Source organism: Rhagoletis pomonella, unplaced genomic scaffold, assembly GCF_013731165.1.
Source record: "Rhagoletis pomonella isolate Grant_MI unplaced genomic scaffold, Rhpom_1.0 Rhpom_scaffold_03500, whole genome shotgun sequence".
NCBI classification, from domain to species: domain Eukaryota; kingdom Metazoa; phylum Arthropoda; class Insecta; order Diptera; family Tephritidae; genus Rhagoletis; species Rhagoletis pomonella.
The window spans coordinates 1,974-21,420 of NW_023462052.1; the positions used below are offsets into that span (position 1 = coordinate 1,974).

The window sequence follows — 19,447 nt, forward strand, 5'->3', positions numbered from 1 at the left end:
TTAGATATAGAACAATCCTAGGGGGTGTGCGCATTACAATTCCAACTTTACTGTGTTGGACCACCCTAATGTACATACATATGTACATGTGTGTGTATGTATGTATTTATGTGGATATGCTTATAGAAATTAGGTGTATGTAAACATAGATGCTACATATAAAAGACTTGGTTTGGTAGCTTGCAATCATTTTTTGGGGGTTTATGACCCCTTTAGTAGTCGAGGGGAAAATCAATCTATAGCTTTGGCTCGATGTTTGTAGGAATGAGCGCGCCTGGGCAGCGCTACTAAAGCGAAACATCTATTGATTCATTTGAAATTCTGGCAACTGTAACTCACCACAGCCTTTCGATAGGCAACATTTTTTCTTAAGACAAATCTGGCAGCTCTTTTCTGCCCTTCGAAATACTAATTGAAAGATTTGCTAGCACGGAGGTCTTAGCGCTATAACGGCATGTCGTCCGGATAATAAGAGGAATGTAGAACATCTGCTCGAAAGTAAATGGCTATGGCTATCTTTCCAGCCTTTCTCGCTTCTTCACCGCAATAAGCTTAAGTTGGGGAGAACGTCGATGGCACACCAATTCCGACAGTACACAACCCAAAAAGTTTAGGTGTAACCTTTGATAGCCTAACAGACCCTTTCTAGAGGAGCAGCCTCTGCCCAGGCACGTCGGGGGCACCTAATAATCTACAAGGACACGGTCCAGACTCACATTGCCCAACCACTGCACGAGGTACCGACGAGCGGTCAGCGGCATTCATAGGGAGTCGATCACGCCCTAACACGAATCCCGGCCTATGAATGCCGTGATCGGAGCCCAATCACCACCTTTGTCAGATTTGGAGCTTCAACTGCCAAGAGAGACCCGCGTTAGCCTGGCCCAGTTACGGTCTGGGCGCTGTAGCTGCCTCAACAGCTATCTGTCCAGGCTCGACGCCAATAACCCCAATGAGGTCCGGAATGTGGAGACACCGACACGAAACCAACCACCTTTTCGCATGCCAGCTCAATCCCACTCAACTAACATACCTCTCCCTTTGGTCCGACTCTGTTTAAACTGCCCGTTTGCTGGGCCTACCGTTAGTTGAACTTGACGACAATGATTGAAGGATGAACCGATATAGGCGGGGCTTTGTAGTGCCGCTACAACGACAACAACAACAACAACAGGAAAGATAGAGTAATTTTATCGGTGATGTATTCCCTGGGATGCTATTGAAGTGATGTATCTACATAGTAAGTAGTATATATAATATTTTCTACTTATATTCTTTCTTGTCGAGAGACTAATCATAGGTCCTGATTCCTAATTTATCAAACCTTTATGAGGAAAAGTTTATACCAAGTTCCTCACAAGAGAAAAGGAAAAAATTCATTAAGCTAACTTTTTTCCAATCGGACTAAAAGAAAACTGTGCTATTACAATCCCTCCAATAACGAGATTTTACGACTGCCGGTGCGCAGTATGTATGTTAGTGTGCATGCCCATGTACCCGCATACTCAGAACGTGTTGTTAAATGGATAGCAACAAATATAAGCGATCAACGCTTTTGCTGCTTATACTCTTTTTAAGTTGTCGAAAAGCCAATCCATAGCAGACAACACCAGCGGCGAATATTGGAAACGCAATGAAAATCCTAGACAAAGTGCAAACGTTCTAGATGAATTTGCCCACAGCAAGGAGAAGAAATAAATGGAAACAGAAAGAAATAAAATAAAATTTGAGCAAAAACGCCAGTTCGAAAAAGCCGACAAAATTCCCCCCAAAAAAAAAACCAAAACCAAAAAACTCATTCAGAACAGGACACCTCTATTGTGCAAGCGGCATTGTAGAATCGCATAAAGCGTTTACGCCCATGCACACGCCTGCGGCGAAAACGAGCAAGACACATGAGCTCCAAAAAAACAAGAAGTACTAAAGCGCCAACAGACAGACGCGCAGCCTGCCGCTCGACAACTCAGCCGATTTTAGATGCTCCCGCAGTTTTGCTTTTTTCCTACAACACACACACACACACACACACCCATAGCGTTTTCAAATGCGCGCCTACATCATACGTTCCATCTACATACATAGCTACTCAGCTAATAGCCGATCGTGTTTTAGTAGAATCTGCGGGAAAAAAATAACTCAAAAATAAAGTGAAAATCTATTTAGTCTGCATGTGTTTGTGTGTGCGCGCGTACGAGTGTGGAAAATGCTGGCCAGCGGCGCGGCAAACGCCATGTAGAAACGTCAAGCGAAGCAGGCGAAATATGCCCAACAGCATCAACTACAAAACTAACAACAAGAACATACCCACTTGTAAATCTGTAGATAGTCTCGTATAAGCAAGTATTTATTTATGGATGTATAAATGCATATATGTACTTGTGTTTGTACGTATGTATATATGTATGTACGTATGTTTGCATGCATGTGCATAATTTCGCCTTGACTTGCTGTATGATGTAGGAAAAGTCATTGAGTTTGTCGGCTGATTTTTGCCCACACAAACCAAAAGCGAGCAGTGTTTTTCTTTTGCCTCGATCTTCATTGTGTTGTAGTTGTATTTGTTGCAGCTTTTTACTTAAATACTTAAGTACATGTTTATCGCAGTCAGTGTTGCCGTTTTAGACCTTTGGTGGCTAGATTTGGCTACCACATACTTTTTTTGGCCACACAAATTTAAAATTGCCCCTAGCCCTTTTCTTAGCCCTTTGGAGAATTTATTCATCCTTGGCATGTAAAAGTTGTACATACATACATATACGCTTAATTTGATCTCATTTTTTTCATTTATGTAAAAGATGAATTTTTAAGCTAAGAAACACTGATATATATACATATATGTATTGTATGTTCCTTACGTTTTTATACATACATACTATAAAAGTGTTCGGGCGGTTAACTTATATATTAACGATTTAACTATAGTTTAAAATATATAAGTCTACGGCCCTTAATATGCTTAATTTGTTAAATGGCCCATGAAGTCGATTCAACGTGTATGTTCTTTCGGTGTGATTGTACCAGCTGCTGGTGTAACTTCAAAAATTACATATTCGAAAATATGTACTATGTAGTGAATAGTGAAATTAGCTTATTTTTCTAAGTAAAAAGTATTGTGACGGAGATTTCTTGCACTACATGAGGCAAAGCCGTATTTGTGGGAGATTAAAGTTCACGATATTGCAGTTGTGAATAAAAAAAACAATGTTTAACAAAATGGTAGAAAAATTATGAAATTTCGGCTCTAATCATTTCGATCTTTCCTGTAGCTCGTTTCTATAACTTTTCTCTACCGATTATTTCTCTACTAAGTAGTAGAGAATATACGTCATTCTCTACTACTCATTAGCAGTAGAGAACAGGGCGGCGAATTCATATCTCAATTCGCCTTGGTAGAGAATTGCTACAGAAACGAGCTACTGGACCTTATTTTTATAGAAATGGATATTGTACCAGCATGCTGGTAAGTTATAAGCTTCGAGCCTGATGGTACAATCATTTGATGGAGCCAGCAAGCTGGTGTCCCCCCGCACATTTCCCCTTTCACACAAAAAGGTTTTTGGTTGGATAAATTATTAGCTTTCTTCCAGAGTACATTCCCAGCCAGCAAAATCATTGTAAACGAGCTCGTAACTGGATATTTTCTCGAACAAAAACCGGCTAAAAAGTCGTTTATGATATCCGTCTACGATTCGTTTTCGAGTACTTTTTCGCTTGAAATTGTCAATCGCCTACGAACAGTCGTAAACGGATCCAAAAAGCATTCGTATGCGAATATTATATATTAAAAAATATTGTGGTTCAAGAAAAATTTCCAACAGAATGAAAATTTTTTCTTGTGCTACCAAATTACTACAAGCCCCGTTCTTTCATTTGTTTTTTGTTTTATCGTTTACGAGCCTTTTTCTAACTTTTCGCCGATCGAGAATCCATCGTAAAACATAATATTCGTAAAATGTACATTTTCTTGCTGGCTGGGTTGTTTTTCTATACGATTACTTACTGAAAATGTTTGCGTGTATACTTATATATATAATATATGTAATTAAAAAATTTTAACTACCATTTTTAGCCACAACGACTTTTTTGGCTCTTTTTTAGCCCTTTTTTAAAAGGAATTTGGCTACCACTAAAAATGATTCGCGGCAACACTGATCGCAGTACATACATACGCCCGCGGAAAAACGACTTGTGTAGTTTTCATTAAAATGATTGTACCGTACAGGGTGAGCAATGGGTTACCTACAATGGCGAAAATATAAATTCGGAAGAGATATTTTAGCATTCTTTGGTTATTTCCCTTTCGTAGTTTTTTTAACTTTTAGCTCGTTATCTAACAAAAACCATGTAAGACAAAATTTTAAACTCAGTACAAATTTTACCAAAATTCCACACAATATCATACAATTTTTGAGCTTTTTCATGAGATTTCTTATAAACATTCTCGGTTAGCAGTTTTGTAGCCCATTCCATTTTATTATACCGCTGATTTAAGGCAATTTTGTTTTTTAGGAAAGTGTTGCCCATATTCTTCATACAAAAACAATTTCGAACATACATATATCGCTAGCTTAGAGTGAAAAGTCCACATTGCACTTTATTATAATAAAGTTAACACAAAACAGCAAAACTAAAAAAATCGGAATAAAAAGTTTATAATTTTTATAAACATTTGTTGAAATTCGTCGAATTCTTATAAAAGTTCTACAAAATTTGAAATCTTGATTTACAAAGTTTTGTTTAGGTAGTAAGCTATATTCAATAAAAATAATAAACATTTTTTAAACAAAAAAAAAATAGCTAAAACTTGCTAGAACGTCTCGTCCCTATTTACATTTTAGCCACCGTGTACATAAAATAATGCCATATTCTTCGTCTAAGATCTTGGCGTGTCGGAATCAAAGGGCTCTGTGGCAAGCAAGGTACTCGATTGTTACCACCGAATAGTGAACCCGTGTCAACACACTATTCGGATATCCGGATAGAACTCTTAGCCCTACTGGAAAGGTTTTCAAGTTTACTAAGGTAATACACATCTAATCTAAGGTACGTCATCCCTCAAATGCGATGGACAAGGCAGGGCAATAAATAAGTTTGGCCATCAGATGTCTATAACAACTTCAGTGTCGAACTTGCGATGGCACAGTGACTCTATTGCCGAGAACTATCGTTCACCCCAGTAGACAAGCGTCTCACCACAAACCGCATCAATGTGAGCTGGAATCAGCTGAAATATTTAAATCAAAGTCAGAAGCAAACGTTTGCCTAAATAAATTAATTTTTGCATTAAATCAAAATACCACAATTTTTTCTTTAAACTCAACGGCCGGAAAACCCCATATAAACAAGCCAAAACCATAAAATAATTATGACTTTTCAAAAAATATATTTATGTACCACCCTGTTTTTTAAAGTGCATTCACATCCAAAAAGTACTAAAACCTATTTACTATGTACATATGTAGGTATATGTAAATACACACTCACATGTTATTGTAGGAACGTAATTACGACTCCTGAGCCGCATTGGGCAAATGAGCCGACACAGCACAATGAGCACACAAAGAATAGATACTATACCTATGAGGCACGTTCTAAAATTAATTTTTGCCTCGAAGCAATACTTGTACAAATCATTATTGCTTTGTTGTCTTTTATGGATATTTTTTTTTTATCGACTACAAAACTTATTATTTTCGAAATAGTTCACTTACTTACTGTTGGACGTTAAAGTGCCCACACTCACCGACGTAAACGTACGTTAACGTGTCAGCTGACATGATCAAACTTATGAGAGCGCCATGTAAATGAAAACTCAGAATCGTGTACGGGCGACGGTTACGCGTGACGTGTACCATGATAAAAATATAGCAAGGTAGAACCGTTCTCTCAATTTGTCGGCCATGATTTTTTTTTTGAAGTTTGCCAACATTTTAAAATCATATAAAAGTGAAAAGAAAAAAATGAAATTGTTCGAAATTGTTGTTGCTTGAGATTGAAAATGAAAATGTGTGTGTGAGTTTGTGAGTAAATTTAAAAATTAAATTGTTTGGAAACGTCAAGAATTTGAAAAATTCCTCTCAGCGGTTCTACCTTACTATATTTTTATCATGACGTGTACTGCTTCTTTCTCTTTCTATCAACAGTACGTCAAACAGACACGCTGAGCTGCGTTGGGCGATGCAGGTTCAAAGAACACTACGTGCGATAATACAATTATGTACTTATATAAGTAGAAAATTCGATTCCATTCAGAATTATACGCTTTGCGATTTTACCGAATCAATTAATTTTGTTCCAAAACCGCGTCAGAACTTCGTCACGATCTTCCTTACCGAATGAAACACTTAACTCTAGAACGACCACATGTGGCACACCGGGCGTTCTAATATTAATTTATATTGCAGCCGAAGCAATATGCACACTTTAGAAAGTGGTATCCAGTATAAGTTTTTCGCTGGCCTCTATTAGGCTCAACCGCAAAACATACAAACAAAATTTTTTTATCAAAAATCGGCTGATTTGAAAATTTGTACATCATATCTTCCTTCGAAAGTAAAGTAGATTCTTCATATTTCCATTTTTTCAGTTATTCAGTTCATGAAGGTATTCTGAACTATGGATAACTAGATCTGAAACTAGTTTTTGTCTGAGAGCACGGTCAGGAATTCGTTTTCGTAACTGGCAACACTGCCAATTCCTTACCAGATAAGCAGCTGACACGCGAAATGGCAAGCTACCACTAGATGTGTAGAAAATGCACCATTTTGAAGGCAGTGGATCTCTTACGCCCATATTTCTTAATATTACTATACAGCCCCATTTGTTACTAAACGCGTTTTTACTGGCAATCGAAGAGTTTTGAAACACTAAAATAAAAAACAGATATGAAAAATATAGTAATTTTTGTTAATTTTATTTAATCAAAAATGTATCCATAAATTTCTCAATAAATGCCCATTCATTATTTTGTTACCGTGGCTCTTTTGGAAAATGTTACACACAATTTTTTAACACTTTGACAGCGCTATTATGAGAGAAAATGTCTCGGATCTAGTATCTAGATCTATAGTATGTTCTGAACTATTTTGGTGATCAAACACATTCAGTCTTAATAGCTGACCCTATCCCGAATGTATGGCTGCCGATTTATTAAAATTTGGTTCAACTGTAACCGCCTAAAATAGCTAAGACCTACCGCTTGTTTTTGGCATTTTTTTAAGCTTTCCACATAAACAAGTCGTCGACAGTGCTCAGACTAAAAACAAAATCTGTGGGGTAAGATCTGGAAAAAATGCGATGGATTTAAAAAAAATGTGGTAGATCTTAGAAACCGAAAATACAATAGGTGCTAATAGTCCCAGAGGAAAAATTGCTTACAGAGTATTGTGTTGTGATCACTGACATGGAGAATTTCAGCCTCGTCTTGTAGGTTGTGCCGTGGCGGTCTGGATTGCCGTTCTTTGGCATGTCTGTAGCTTCGTCCACTGCCTTCTGCTAGTCTCCGTTGACAATACGGGCGCTGTATTTTTAGAACCATCCGTCCAATAATCTTGTATGTTTCCAACAACGTTTCTTTGTCTTTGCCCCAGGTGCTGCCGGCTATCGACTTGAGGACCTTGTTGCGGATGCAAGTGCCGAGAAGGAGAGCCGACTATCGAAGGTAACACCAAGTATTTTTGAGTTATTTACTTTCAGACTCGGTTAACAATTCAAGTAAATTCCCAGAGCTGTGGTCTAAGCCGAAGATTTTGTGGGGGAGAGGATGGATTCCTAGCAGTGAAGCCGTTAGAAATTTCGGAGGGGTAACCGTTTATAGATCAGTCGGCAGCATAAGAGATAATAGAGACTCCCTCTGGTAATTGAGAGAGCTTTAAGATACAATAATTAAACAGAAGCGGGGAAAGGACACCCGCTAATAATTCTCTGACCACAGTTTGAGTCCCTGTGTTGGAGAGAAAGCCTCAATGTATTCTAGTAGCGTGGAATGGCTGACGGTAGCGAACGCATTTGCCAGATCCAACCCTACCAGGACTGTTCTCTCACATATCTCGGGTTCATCTCTTCCGCTGGTTTTAGTGCTTTTACCATTGTCGCCGTGAATGGTTTTACTAGAATTCGTCATAGGCTTAGAAAAACATAGACTGAGAAGCAACGATGATCCGGAATACACAGTTCATCTGATCACAATTGTACCTCGACAGACGGCAGTAATAACTCACTAAAATTAATGGCGTTTTCTTTTTTACAAAAAATGATGCCTGTGCATTTGCCTCTTCTAGTATTTGTGTATAGAGGGCACTGAGAAGGCAACATTTTTCGGTAGAAAAGAAAACGCCATAATTAAAAAAAAAAAACTACATAAACACAAAATACAAACGAAAGATGTTTGGTAATTCGCTTGAACCTCGGTCCTACGGAATTGTAGCACACAGTTCTCCCGCTCGGCTCCGCCAAACTTGCTTCCTTTATTTGCTTACTGCCACAATAGAAAAAAGCGAGCCGTTTTAGCCAGTGTTGTCATTGAAAATTCCCCTGATCCGCATTAATTTTGTTTATGCAGTACTTAATCCGGATCAACTGCAGTTAATTACCTCGATAATTCCGAACTAATGAGTTGATTCAGATCAACGCAGGCGTCTGTCTTCGCTTTAAGCCAAATAATTTTTTGTCGATTTTTGTTGCCCTACAGGTATACACATCGCAAAGTCCAACGCTTTCTTTGCCTTTCCGCATCAATGGCATTTCTCTGACGGTGATGATATCAGCCTTAGTCTTCCTGAGGATGGGCCACATTAAAGCTCATTCGATACCTGCTGTTACCTAAGACTCTGCACTGGTTGATTATCGCCATCTCGCCCAGAGTTTACCCAGAGTATGCCAACTGGACGCAAGTATAGGATTTGAGTATACATTGTGGAGCAGTTGGAATTTCGTTCCCAGAAGCCCCACTGCAATGAGATAGGCACTCATTTTAAAGCATCTTTGCTTTACTCGAAATTTGAATTTGGTGTGAGGTCATTTGTTCTGGTTACATTTCATTCAGAATACTTGTTGCTGCTACACATTCTCGGTTTTCGACGAAGTGACGCAGATTTTGCAGCGTTGAAAGAACATTGTTTTCTTTCGCATTTTACTGTGATTTTTATTATTATTATTGCTTGTTGTACTTATTACTTATTTATGGTTGATCTCATGCGCTTGTCAATGTGTATTAACTCGAAAGTTTCACACCCGACAGACAGGCGTATAAATAAATACGAAAGCCAGCAGAGGAAAGCGTGTTCAAACTGCTTATTTCATCTGCTTTTGCTTCCATTCCATTTTCTTTTTTTCTGAGTACTTTGTTTTTCTTTGTTGCCTTGTTGCCTTGTTGCTTTGATTTGCCGCTGTCAAGGAACTAACGTCAAGTAGCTTTTGTACATTTCCTTTCACCCGCATTCGTTTGGCGGAAATCATGATTTATTGCGTTTTACACAAGGTTTTTCTTTTTCCCATTGCACACTAGCGTTAATCTGTATTTGTTTAGTTAAATCTCACAACACCTCAAATCAAATTCTTTTTATACCAGCAAATGCGGTTCTCTATTATTTACTACGAGAGCTAATTTAAATGCTAAATTCAGCAATCATTTTCAAAGAGCTCAGCAACCGCATTGTTGTCTTTTTCCCAATATTTCTTAATCTTTTTTTTTTCATTTGTTTTCTCCGTGCATTATCTTTTCGGACTTGTTTCCACAAATACTAAACTAGACTTTTGGTTTTTTCTTTTATCTTGTTTGATGATGTTAGTCCATTTTGCATTAAATGGTAGTTTTTTCTGAACTTCTTTTTCCCTCGCTCGTCCATTTTTTGTACCTATGTATATTTATTTGTTAGTATATATGTATGTACATATGTATTTATTGGTAATCTATGTAGTAGCATGACGCCTTGCTTTGACGTCCAATCTGTGGCAATTCCACAAATGATTTCGATAGACGTGTCTGGGGCACGTGTATTCAAATATAGAGACGTATGTATTTAGTTTTCAAATTACTTTTGATTAATGTGTTATGTACTTATTTACGCACGATTGCGTGCGATTATGGGTGTGTTAATTTTAATAGAGTTTTAAATATAAGCTATATTTTTTGCAGGCTACTTCATGGATAAACACATTTTAGGTAATGCATTCATTCTAAAATTTAATTCGCTTGAATTAATTCACTAGAAAACTATCGATACTATCGACACGACTATCGATGGTTTCCATCTGATCATCGAGCAACTATCGACTATCGACAGAAATCACCACTTCGTTCTCCCTTGATTTTATATATATCAAAGCATTTGTTTGGCAGATACATATCTAATAAAGCAAAGATCAAGTCACCTGTCTGGCTTCTTAAGAGTGGAATATACCGCAAAAGTGGCTTGCTTCAATGTTTGACCAGCCGTTTGACCAGCAAAATTTTTGTTTGTTTTTTTTTGCCGCTATGTTGAAGTTTGATCAAACTGCTTGTTTTGTATAGCAAAATCGCCTCATTTGCATCAAAATTATCACAGAGTGAAGACATAGAGAAAAATGGAAGAAGACCAAACTTTTCCACATTATGAACCGAAATAAAACTATAATTCTCTGCTTGGAAGAGTCATGCTTGTATGGTGCAGGTGCGAACGCAGATAGGGGTTTTGGAAGTTCAAACAAAAAAAAAAATGAAGTGAGCGAGATGAGAGGAATGAGAAAAATATGTAGCAATTCCAACAGGTCGCATTTAATTTGCTATGCTTTTTTGTAAAATATATGCATGGGTTTCGACAAGGGAAATTATTTTTTTCCGACATTTTCGAGTTTATATAAGTCCTTATCATATAATTTTTTCAAAAACTAATATTGCGAAATTTCAAAAAATTATATCTGTTTAAATCCTATAGAATTTCTTCTTCTTTAATTTGATACCCACACCTCTTCCCTAACTAAAACTCTAAAAACGCAATTTCACTGTATGTATTTGGCCCATGATTTCGCGAATAAATATATTCATTTTTTTTTATAAAATTTACTATCGAGCGGTGTTATATGTATGTATAATAAGCTAGACATTTATAAAAAAAATATTAATTATTAAATAAAAAAAAATTAATATAGCCAACTCTGGTATATGAAAAGAGTTTCTATTATAACCATCAGTGCAAATTACAACTCCCGAAAATCCCTGGATTATTTGTAAAGAATCCTGCATTTTTGGGACCTAAGGCCTACTCTCGGCGTTGCATATTTTGCAGCGATAGGAAATGTTCTTTCCCATGTATTTTGTTGTTGTGTGTTTGAAAGTTATGCAATCCGTGCTACGTGCAACGGCTGTGCAAGATTTCGAGAATATCCCTAATATTAAAGTGACTTGAAATTTTGCTTCCAAATGGGGTGCCCTCGGACTAAAAATGGATGTTGAAGGATAACTCATACGCCATGGCATATGAACGATATACGTTTTCTCTCGCGCGGCCGTTTTCACGGAAATTACGTTTCTTACATTTTTCATATGATGTGTAATATTACTAATGTGCTGTCAAAAGAACAGCCCATCTGAGTTATGTTGACTTATATTTGCGACAGTGCAATATCAACATAAGCTGGGATTACTTTAAGACCATAAGAATTGCAGGCAACCTTGAAATCATTTTCTATATACTGTACATAAAATTCTATTAACATTTCAAGTCATCTGAGGTATGTTGAATAATCGGATTTCATTGACATCTTTAATAGATAAAAACACTTAATCAAGTGATCCAAACGTTGACGTCGATTTCCTTGTATAATCACCATCAGCGATGAGGAAAATTTTCAACTAAATGAATACGTTAACAAGCAGAACTGCTCCCACTGCAACAGACAAAAGCTTAAAAATTTTTCCTATATAGTGGCTGCAAATAATCCTGAATAATTACGTCCCAAGACATATTTTTGCTAAATTACGAAACACAAAATCTTTAATTGGCTCTACGGAAAAATATGAAATTTTGAGTTGTGTCGTTATTGCAGAAGACCATCGATATGTACATAAACGTTTCAGTGGACCTTAAGAAGAATAGAAATATTTATCGATTCTTATGTATCTATGTACAAAAGTTCAATACTTACACACATAAGCATTAAGTATTTATTATATCCGAATATATATATGTATATCTACGTATGTGTTTTTCTCAGTAAATACAACGTTAATATACAAGAATAGCCAAGAAGCTTAAAATAGATGCACTCGAATGACCTTTGAAAGATTTCAACCACAGCATTCAGAATAGAAAATTATTTTCACACAATTTTTCTTCCATTTAAGGCTACGCGCGTCATTCATCTATAAAAGCAGTGGCAGCAAGAATGTTCCAAAGTAAAAAAAAAAGCAAATAATATAAAAATAGTGAAGTAAAAATGCAATTAAAAGAGAGAGCAATAAAACTTTAGTAAGAGAAAAAACAAATTAAGAAGTTATTTAATCAACATACACACATACGTACATAAGTAAATGAATGGATCAAATAGTTGCTCCCAAACAGTAACTGAAGTACAACTGTTGTTCTTTTAAAAATTTGGTTTCGAATATTTAGTTAAATATTTGCCCGCTGTGGCTCAGGGGTTACCCTGGTCCGAGCAACATCAAAATCAATTTTTTTTCTAACAGCAGAAGAAAACGGAACATACATATGTACATATGTATGTATGTTGATTGAATATGGGTACTACATATCGCTCATTTACTTCAATAGTGTCATAACTCAATAAAACAAAACTTGAGAAAAGCGGCTTTAAAGATTTAAATTTGCATATTGTATTTACATTTACTCCTATAGTAAAAATGAATACTTATGTACATACATATTTGGTTCTAGTAAGATACTGGTAATCGATGCAGCTATGAAATTTGTACACAACATAGAATAAGAGGCAGGGCTAAGTCCTGCATACTCAACTCAAAATTTTTCAGTTGGTTATACATATATTTATATATGTACATTAGGATGCGTCACTCTCCTTAACAAAAAGCGGTAGGGTGGTTTTTCGAACGGAAATATAAATCTTGTTATATTTGAATTCTTCCGCCAAAGTCTTTCGGAAAAAATATTAAGATTTACGTTAGCTGGAAGCACTTGAAAATACCTCCAAAATTTTACTTTTTTATACATAAAAAAAAATTAATTTTAAAAAAATTGTTTTTTTCTAAAAAAATTTCCCCAAACGATAGAAGAGCTTAAGCTTAAAAGTTTAAAAATCGTGTCAACAGAACCAAAATAATGATGTTTGTGAAGCTATTTAAAAATTGGTCTTGATCACGTAAATTTTCATATTTTTCCGAAATATTTTAGCTCAAGTCTTTAAATATAGCAGATTTTATAACTCAGGTGGAAAACCTGCAATTTTTTTTGGTTATGTACCCTAATAAACGTACATGTATTTCGAGGTTCCAAAATTTAATTTTATTTAAAATTTATTTTTAATTTAATTGTTTCATATAGATTTCAAGGCACACTAATCGACAAAAAATAACCACGGCATTTGATATATCAATTTCATGTAAAATTTTACGCTGCATTCAAACGTGAAGTCAGAATGTAAAAAAGTGTGTAAATAGTCGCTTTTGAGTTATGGCCAAATTTTGGGTTTTTTTTTAACTCACTAACTTAAATGTAATTATCTTGAAGTATAGACGGGCAATCTGAAATTTCCTTTCATATTGATGATCCTTCTACATTTGTATGACATTTTGTATTTATTTTTTTCTTAACTGGTTATACTCACTTAAGATATTAGTAATTCAATATAGATTAGCTGGGTGTTTTTGTATTCGATCAAGATCAAACTTGCACGCTTAAGAAAGAAATCGGATTAAAAAAATATTTTTCATTGTCAAATTTTATTGTATAGCCATACCTTAAAAAACGATTTAAATTTTTTATATTCTGACTTGATATTATGTTCAGAGTAAAATTCTAAATTACATTGATTTATCGAAACCCGTAGTTATTTTTTATTCTCTTTTTTTCTCGATTAATATACCTTTACAATTTTATATACTAAACATGTTCAATTAAAACCCAAATTTTTGAACTCCGAAATTTGTTTTAGACTTGCACATGGGTTCTTTGTCTAAGTTTAAGTATAGAGATTTCAGTAAAGTTCCATATATCCTTCCTGCAACAGACCATTTGCCCTTTGGCGAAACTCTTAAACTACCGAATTCAGGACGAGATGTGGTTGTTAAAATGTCACAATCTCAACATCTATTTAAATTTTACATAGCTTTTTCGTACTTTGTTGAAAATTCACTGTACGCCCATGCACACACGAACTCGTGCTGAAGTCGAATTTTCCGGTGCGTACCCGCGGGCTCCTGCTTAAAGCTCGGCCCATGCCCATTTCTAGTCTGATGGGGATATTTTGTGATCTTCGAAATAGCTGCTTCAACTTCTACCGCTAAGACTTCGTTTCTTTTTCCTTTTTTCTTTAAACTAATCGTGGAACAAATCTCAATAACACTGTTGTAACAAACTTGTGTATGTCACAATAATAGTAATATAAAAAGTGAAAAATTTTTTTAAAATCAAGATGCCAAAGGGAAAGAGGAAAGACGCTCTGAGCTTCAATTTCCAGCTTTCCCTTTCATAAAAAAAAAAATATATTCGGAAAGTGGAGTCCGGTGTCGTAGAAAGGAAAAATATGATTTTAAAAACGGGCCAATAGTAATGAATAAAGAATATTTGTATTTATAATATCCCTAGGATTCTTTTTGAAAAAACTGACCTCAGCCATATGCAATTTTCGGAAGTAAAAGTTCATTTTACTGTTGTTCCTTTTTAAATATGTACTATGTTTGTATTGTTATTGAATAAAGTTTAATTTTTAATTAATAAAATAGATTTATTGAATTGGTATTTTCAACGTTTTTTTACATTATGCTTTTACCATTTTCTCATTACTTTCATATTATTTTTGGTTTTCAGGTCCTGTACTTCTTTGAGCTATGATATGGTTGGTCACATTACTCATACGCCAAGTAGAGTAGAGTATTTTATTTAAAATGTTTGCCCTGTTAAAGTTAATTTTGCAAACTTAAAATGGAATGGAAAAATGATCTGATCTAGAAAACCGGTATACAGATCCGCAATTTATGGAATATTCGAGGACAATGAAAAACATAACTTAATGACTTCCAGTTGGCAGTGCCGCAATTCTGTTGCAAGAAAGTTTTTATACAAATTTTGCGACAAATTCCACATTTGCAATAATTTTGCGCCGGTTCATGAATCGCACAAATAGTTTGGTGATTTCTTTTCTTTGTTAAGTGTTTGGCCGAGCTTCTCCTTTATTACTTCTGCTAAATCTATGATCACAGTCACACGGCAAAAGTCGATTGGTTTGACATCACTTTCAGCAAAAGTTAAATTGTTAGTGTTTTAACATTCAAAGTAATAAAAGAAGAGAACATTTATAAAATTAAAACGTCTGTAAAATTTTTAAACGTTCTCTGATAAAAGTAATATATGTATGTGTATATATACATATGTATCCCATAAGCATTTGTTCAGCTAAACTTTAGCAATACGGTAACCAAGCCAACCAAAGCTCACAATGTTTAAAAGCTTACGATTTGGTGTAATGTAAATTTAGCAGTAAGCTTAAATAAGCACACGTATAGGCATTCAATTTAAAAAGGAGCTTTTCGTAGTTAACTAGAAGCAAAAAGCTTTGTATGCTACCAAAAGAGAGACAGATGCAATTTGCTTATATTGGAAAACTTAGTAGCTTTTTGGAAAGCATCACACTGTTTTAAATGCATGCACTGTTGTGTGAAATAAAAGAAGCGGCTGCACTAAATAAAAATGTTAAAGTGAAACGGACTGTACAACAAAATTATACTTTTTTCAAAGGAACAAGTTTGCGACAATGGATTCTGCTCAAAATCATGAACCTAAAATAGACCATAAATGTCAAGACCTTTATTTGCAGATAATTGCAAAATCGTTACAAAAATCCACGTTTTTGTCCTTTTTCGGTAATTTTTGGATATGTTTTGTATGAAAGCTGTACTAGGTATTTGTTGGGTCACAAAAATAATTTTATTTTCGGATTATTCACACCAAAAACTCTCCAGTACGAATTTTCGGAGCCATCGAAAATCGTAAAATTTCTCTCAAAAAACGGGTTGATATAAAAATTACAATCACTACTGAATTCAGCGTATGGAAATTGAATTTATTAGTCACAAAAATAACCATTATTCTTTATTGAAAAAATCATAAGATAATGGTCTAATGCGATTGGAAAAATAAAAATAAAATTTTAACGTTAAATTATGATTTTTATTATTAGAGATCATAACTGTTACGCTTCCTGCTCAAAATTCAACTTAAACGCCAGAAATAAGTTAAAACTAAAAATGTATTTATGGTTAATTTCTTACCTATTTGGAATTTGAACCAAAATATCTAACGAAAACATAGTTTAGAGGATAAATGTTTTTTGAGCAAAGCTTTTTCGTAAAATTTCACTATAGTTCACAGAGTGTGATGAATCACTACACAGTCAAGTTATTGCGGTTTTCCCCGCAAAAGCTATCTGCATAAATGTGCATAGAGGGGATTCCCAGAAAATATAAAAACTAAACAAACTTGACTTAGCTACGAGATTTGTAATTTCGTATGCTCTCTAATTGAATATACTCTAGCAAATCAAAGCGATGTCACTCTGATGTCGCATGATGAATCATCACATCACATCTCACAACACCGTCACATCAACATTATACATAGGTATACGTGTTCAAGCGCGTACTTGACCATATCGATTCTTACTTCAGAAAATAAATTAAAAATATATACTAAATACATAAACATTACGGATAGCTTATCAGCTGTGGCATCCATGTCAGCGTCAGCTCAGGTCAGTATAGTGCTTAGTAGATAGGCGGAATATAGTAAAAGTGAAATACATATACATACATACATATATGTAAAAATAAATCAAAAAATACAATAACACTGTGTACAATGAGTTCGAAACCAAAGCTCACCGTGCAACTTTCAATTATTTGCTGCGGAGACATCGTCACTACACTCAGCTTTGGAGCAACAGCGTTTAGGGCTTTTGCTGACTTCCAGTGACGAGTAGCGGCGCCGACTCCAGCAGGTGTGCATTTCGGTATTGGGCCAAATTGGCAACAAAGATGACAACAAAAACTAATCGCGAGTGTGCCAGCGAAGGTGAAGGCAAATGCGAAGCCACAGCAGCAGCTGCTGAGCAACTTGAGCAGCTGAGCGACTGAGCGGCCGTGGAATTGTGGCAGTTATTAAATCGTCGTGCTGTTAGTAACAACGCAGCGCGCGCGTTGCTGTATTGAAAGAAAAATTTATATAGAAGTACTTATAAATATATTTTCTTAAAGTTTATTTTACAAAAAAAAAAGGTTTGTTAATTTACTGAATTGAAAGAACTGGTTTTTGACGCCATAAAAAAATATTTGCTTACAATCGATCGAGTTTCGCGCGCTTGCTAGTGATTTTTTCAGTTATTAAAAGAGTACACAATTTGAGAAGTTTACATATAAACATACTTATGTACATATGTATGTGCATATATATAAGCTATGTGCATTCAAACATACAAACAACAAAGAATTTGTTTATAAGCGTTGCAGCGCGCTTTTTGAAGTGAAAGTGACGATTGTGGATTATTCAGTTTGTTTTTTCATTTTCTCATTTGAATTTTTTTTGCAACTTAAATTTTATTGTTGTTGGTGTCATGAGCTAAAATCGCATTACAAAGGCAGCAAGCAACATTTTCGCTACCTTCTCTGTGGTCTATTGACTTTGTTGTTCAATAATTTAGCAAAATTATTATTCTTAAGCCGAAGGTCAAATTATTTTTGCTGACTTCAGGCAAACTTTTTTTTCTTTTCTGGCACTTTGAATGCATACTTTTTAACATAATAAATATGTATGTACACGTGTTTGCATTGTGTGGATTATCTCTCAACTACTCAGGCACGTACCACATTATTTATTTGTGTACAAACAACTATTCATAAAAACTGTATGTAAAGTGTATTTACTTTGAATAAACACAATTGAGTTTGAATGGAAGCTATTCTTAGCAAATGTAAACAAGCAGCCAAAAGAGAAGAAAAAGATTTAAAATTAAAATATATCAATAAACACTTGTTGTGCTTGCTGCTACCCTATAGGCGCTTATCATCGAAATTATCAATTAAAACATGGTATTGTCTTAAGTTTTGTAATCACCCATATTTAATGAGTTTGTGCGTTTATGTGTAACTTTGTTTTTTTTTTTTTTTTAAATTACAATATATATCTAGTACCTATTTTTTGTTGGTAGGAGCTAAATTTATTACAAAACAAAGTTTATCGCATCCAAATCCAAAACAACAACAACATGAGCGCAGTCGATGCGGTGTTAAGCTTCAAGCGAAGTCCCGATGAGGACTTTTACGCCATACTCAACTGTGACGAAAATTCTTCGGTAAGTTGTCGATAACTACTTATCTTTATCTTTATACTAATTTCTACCTTTCTTCGTTCTTATTGGCGCTGTAACCACCTCAGCTATTCCGGCTAAGTCCAAAATAGCACGCCCGTCGTTTCTCTTTTGCGCCAACTGACGCCAATCGGAAATGCTGAGGGCCAGTTTTTCTGTGAAAGACCGTTATTTAAACTAAGTATAAACGCTCTTTTTTGGCTGGTTTAAACTAAGATCAGACAATCAAATGTCAGCCAGCCGTTAAATTTAAACTCAGTTTACTTAATCTAAGTTTAAACTGGTCCTAAGTGAAGCCCAGTCATCCTATACCTGGTCTTTCCAAAGCTGATAAGAACTTTCTCTGTTAGCAGAATCGCGACCCGCGTTGAATACTTTCAAAGCTGGAGAGTTTATGCCCAGTCGAACGACATCACCTAGCCAGCGGAGCCGCTAGATTTTAATTCGCTGCGCTATGTCTATATCGTTGTAAAGCTCAGACAGCTTATCGTTAAATCGTCTGCGGTATTCGCCATCACCAACGCGCAGAAAACTCCAATAGCCGCTTCATCAGATGTTTTCTTTGTCCATGCCTCCGCACCATACACCAGCCCGGCATGATGAGTGACTTATGGAGTGTGATTTTTGTACGACGAGAGAGAACTTTACTTCCCAATTGCCTACTCAGTCCAAAGTAGCATTTGTTGGCAAGAGTGATTCTCAGTTGGATTTCTTAACCCTTTCCTGTATCCTTGTCTTTACCTTTATCTGGATCTTCATCTTAATCTTATTCTTCATCACATTTTCATCATCATCGTCATCTTCATCTACATCTTCATCTCCATCTCCATCTCCATCTCCATCTCCACCTCCACCACCATCTCCATCTTCATCTCCATCTCCATCTCCATCTCCATCTCCATCTCCATCTCCATCT

The 19,447-nt window shown here is 35.6% G+C and overlaps 1 protein-coding gene across 1 annotated transcript; it reads left to right on the forward strand.

The window, feature by feature from the left end:
• Window positions 1-17,082: 17,082 nt before the first annotated feature.
• Window positions 17,083-18,516, forward strand: LOC118754179 (J domain-containing protein-like; the record flags this gene model as incomplete). Its single annotated transcript, XM_036489045.1, is given in 2 exon segments — window positions 17,083-17,396; window positions 18,373-18,516. A coding segment is annotated over 1 exon segment (87 nt), but the record flags the coding sequence as incomplete, so codon positions are not given.
• Between the last annotated feature and the right edge of the window lie 931 nt (window positions 18,517-19,447).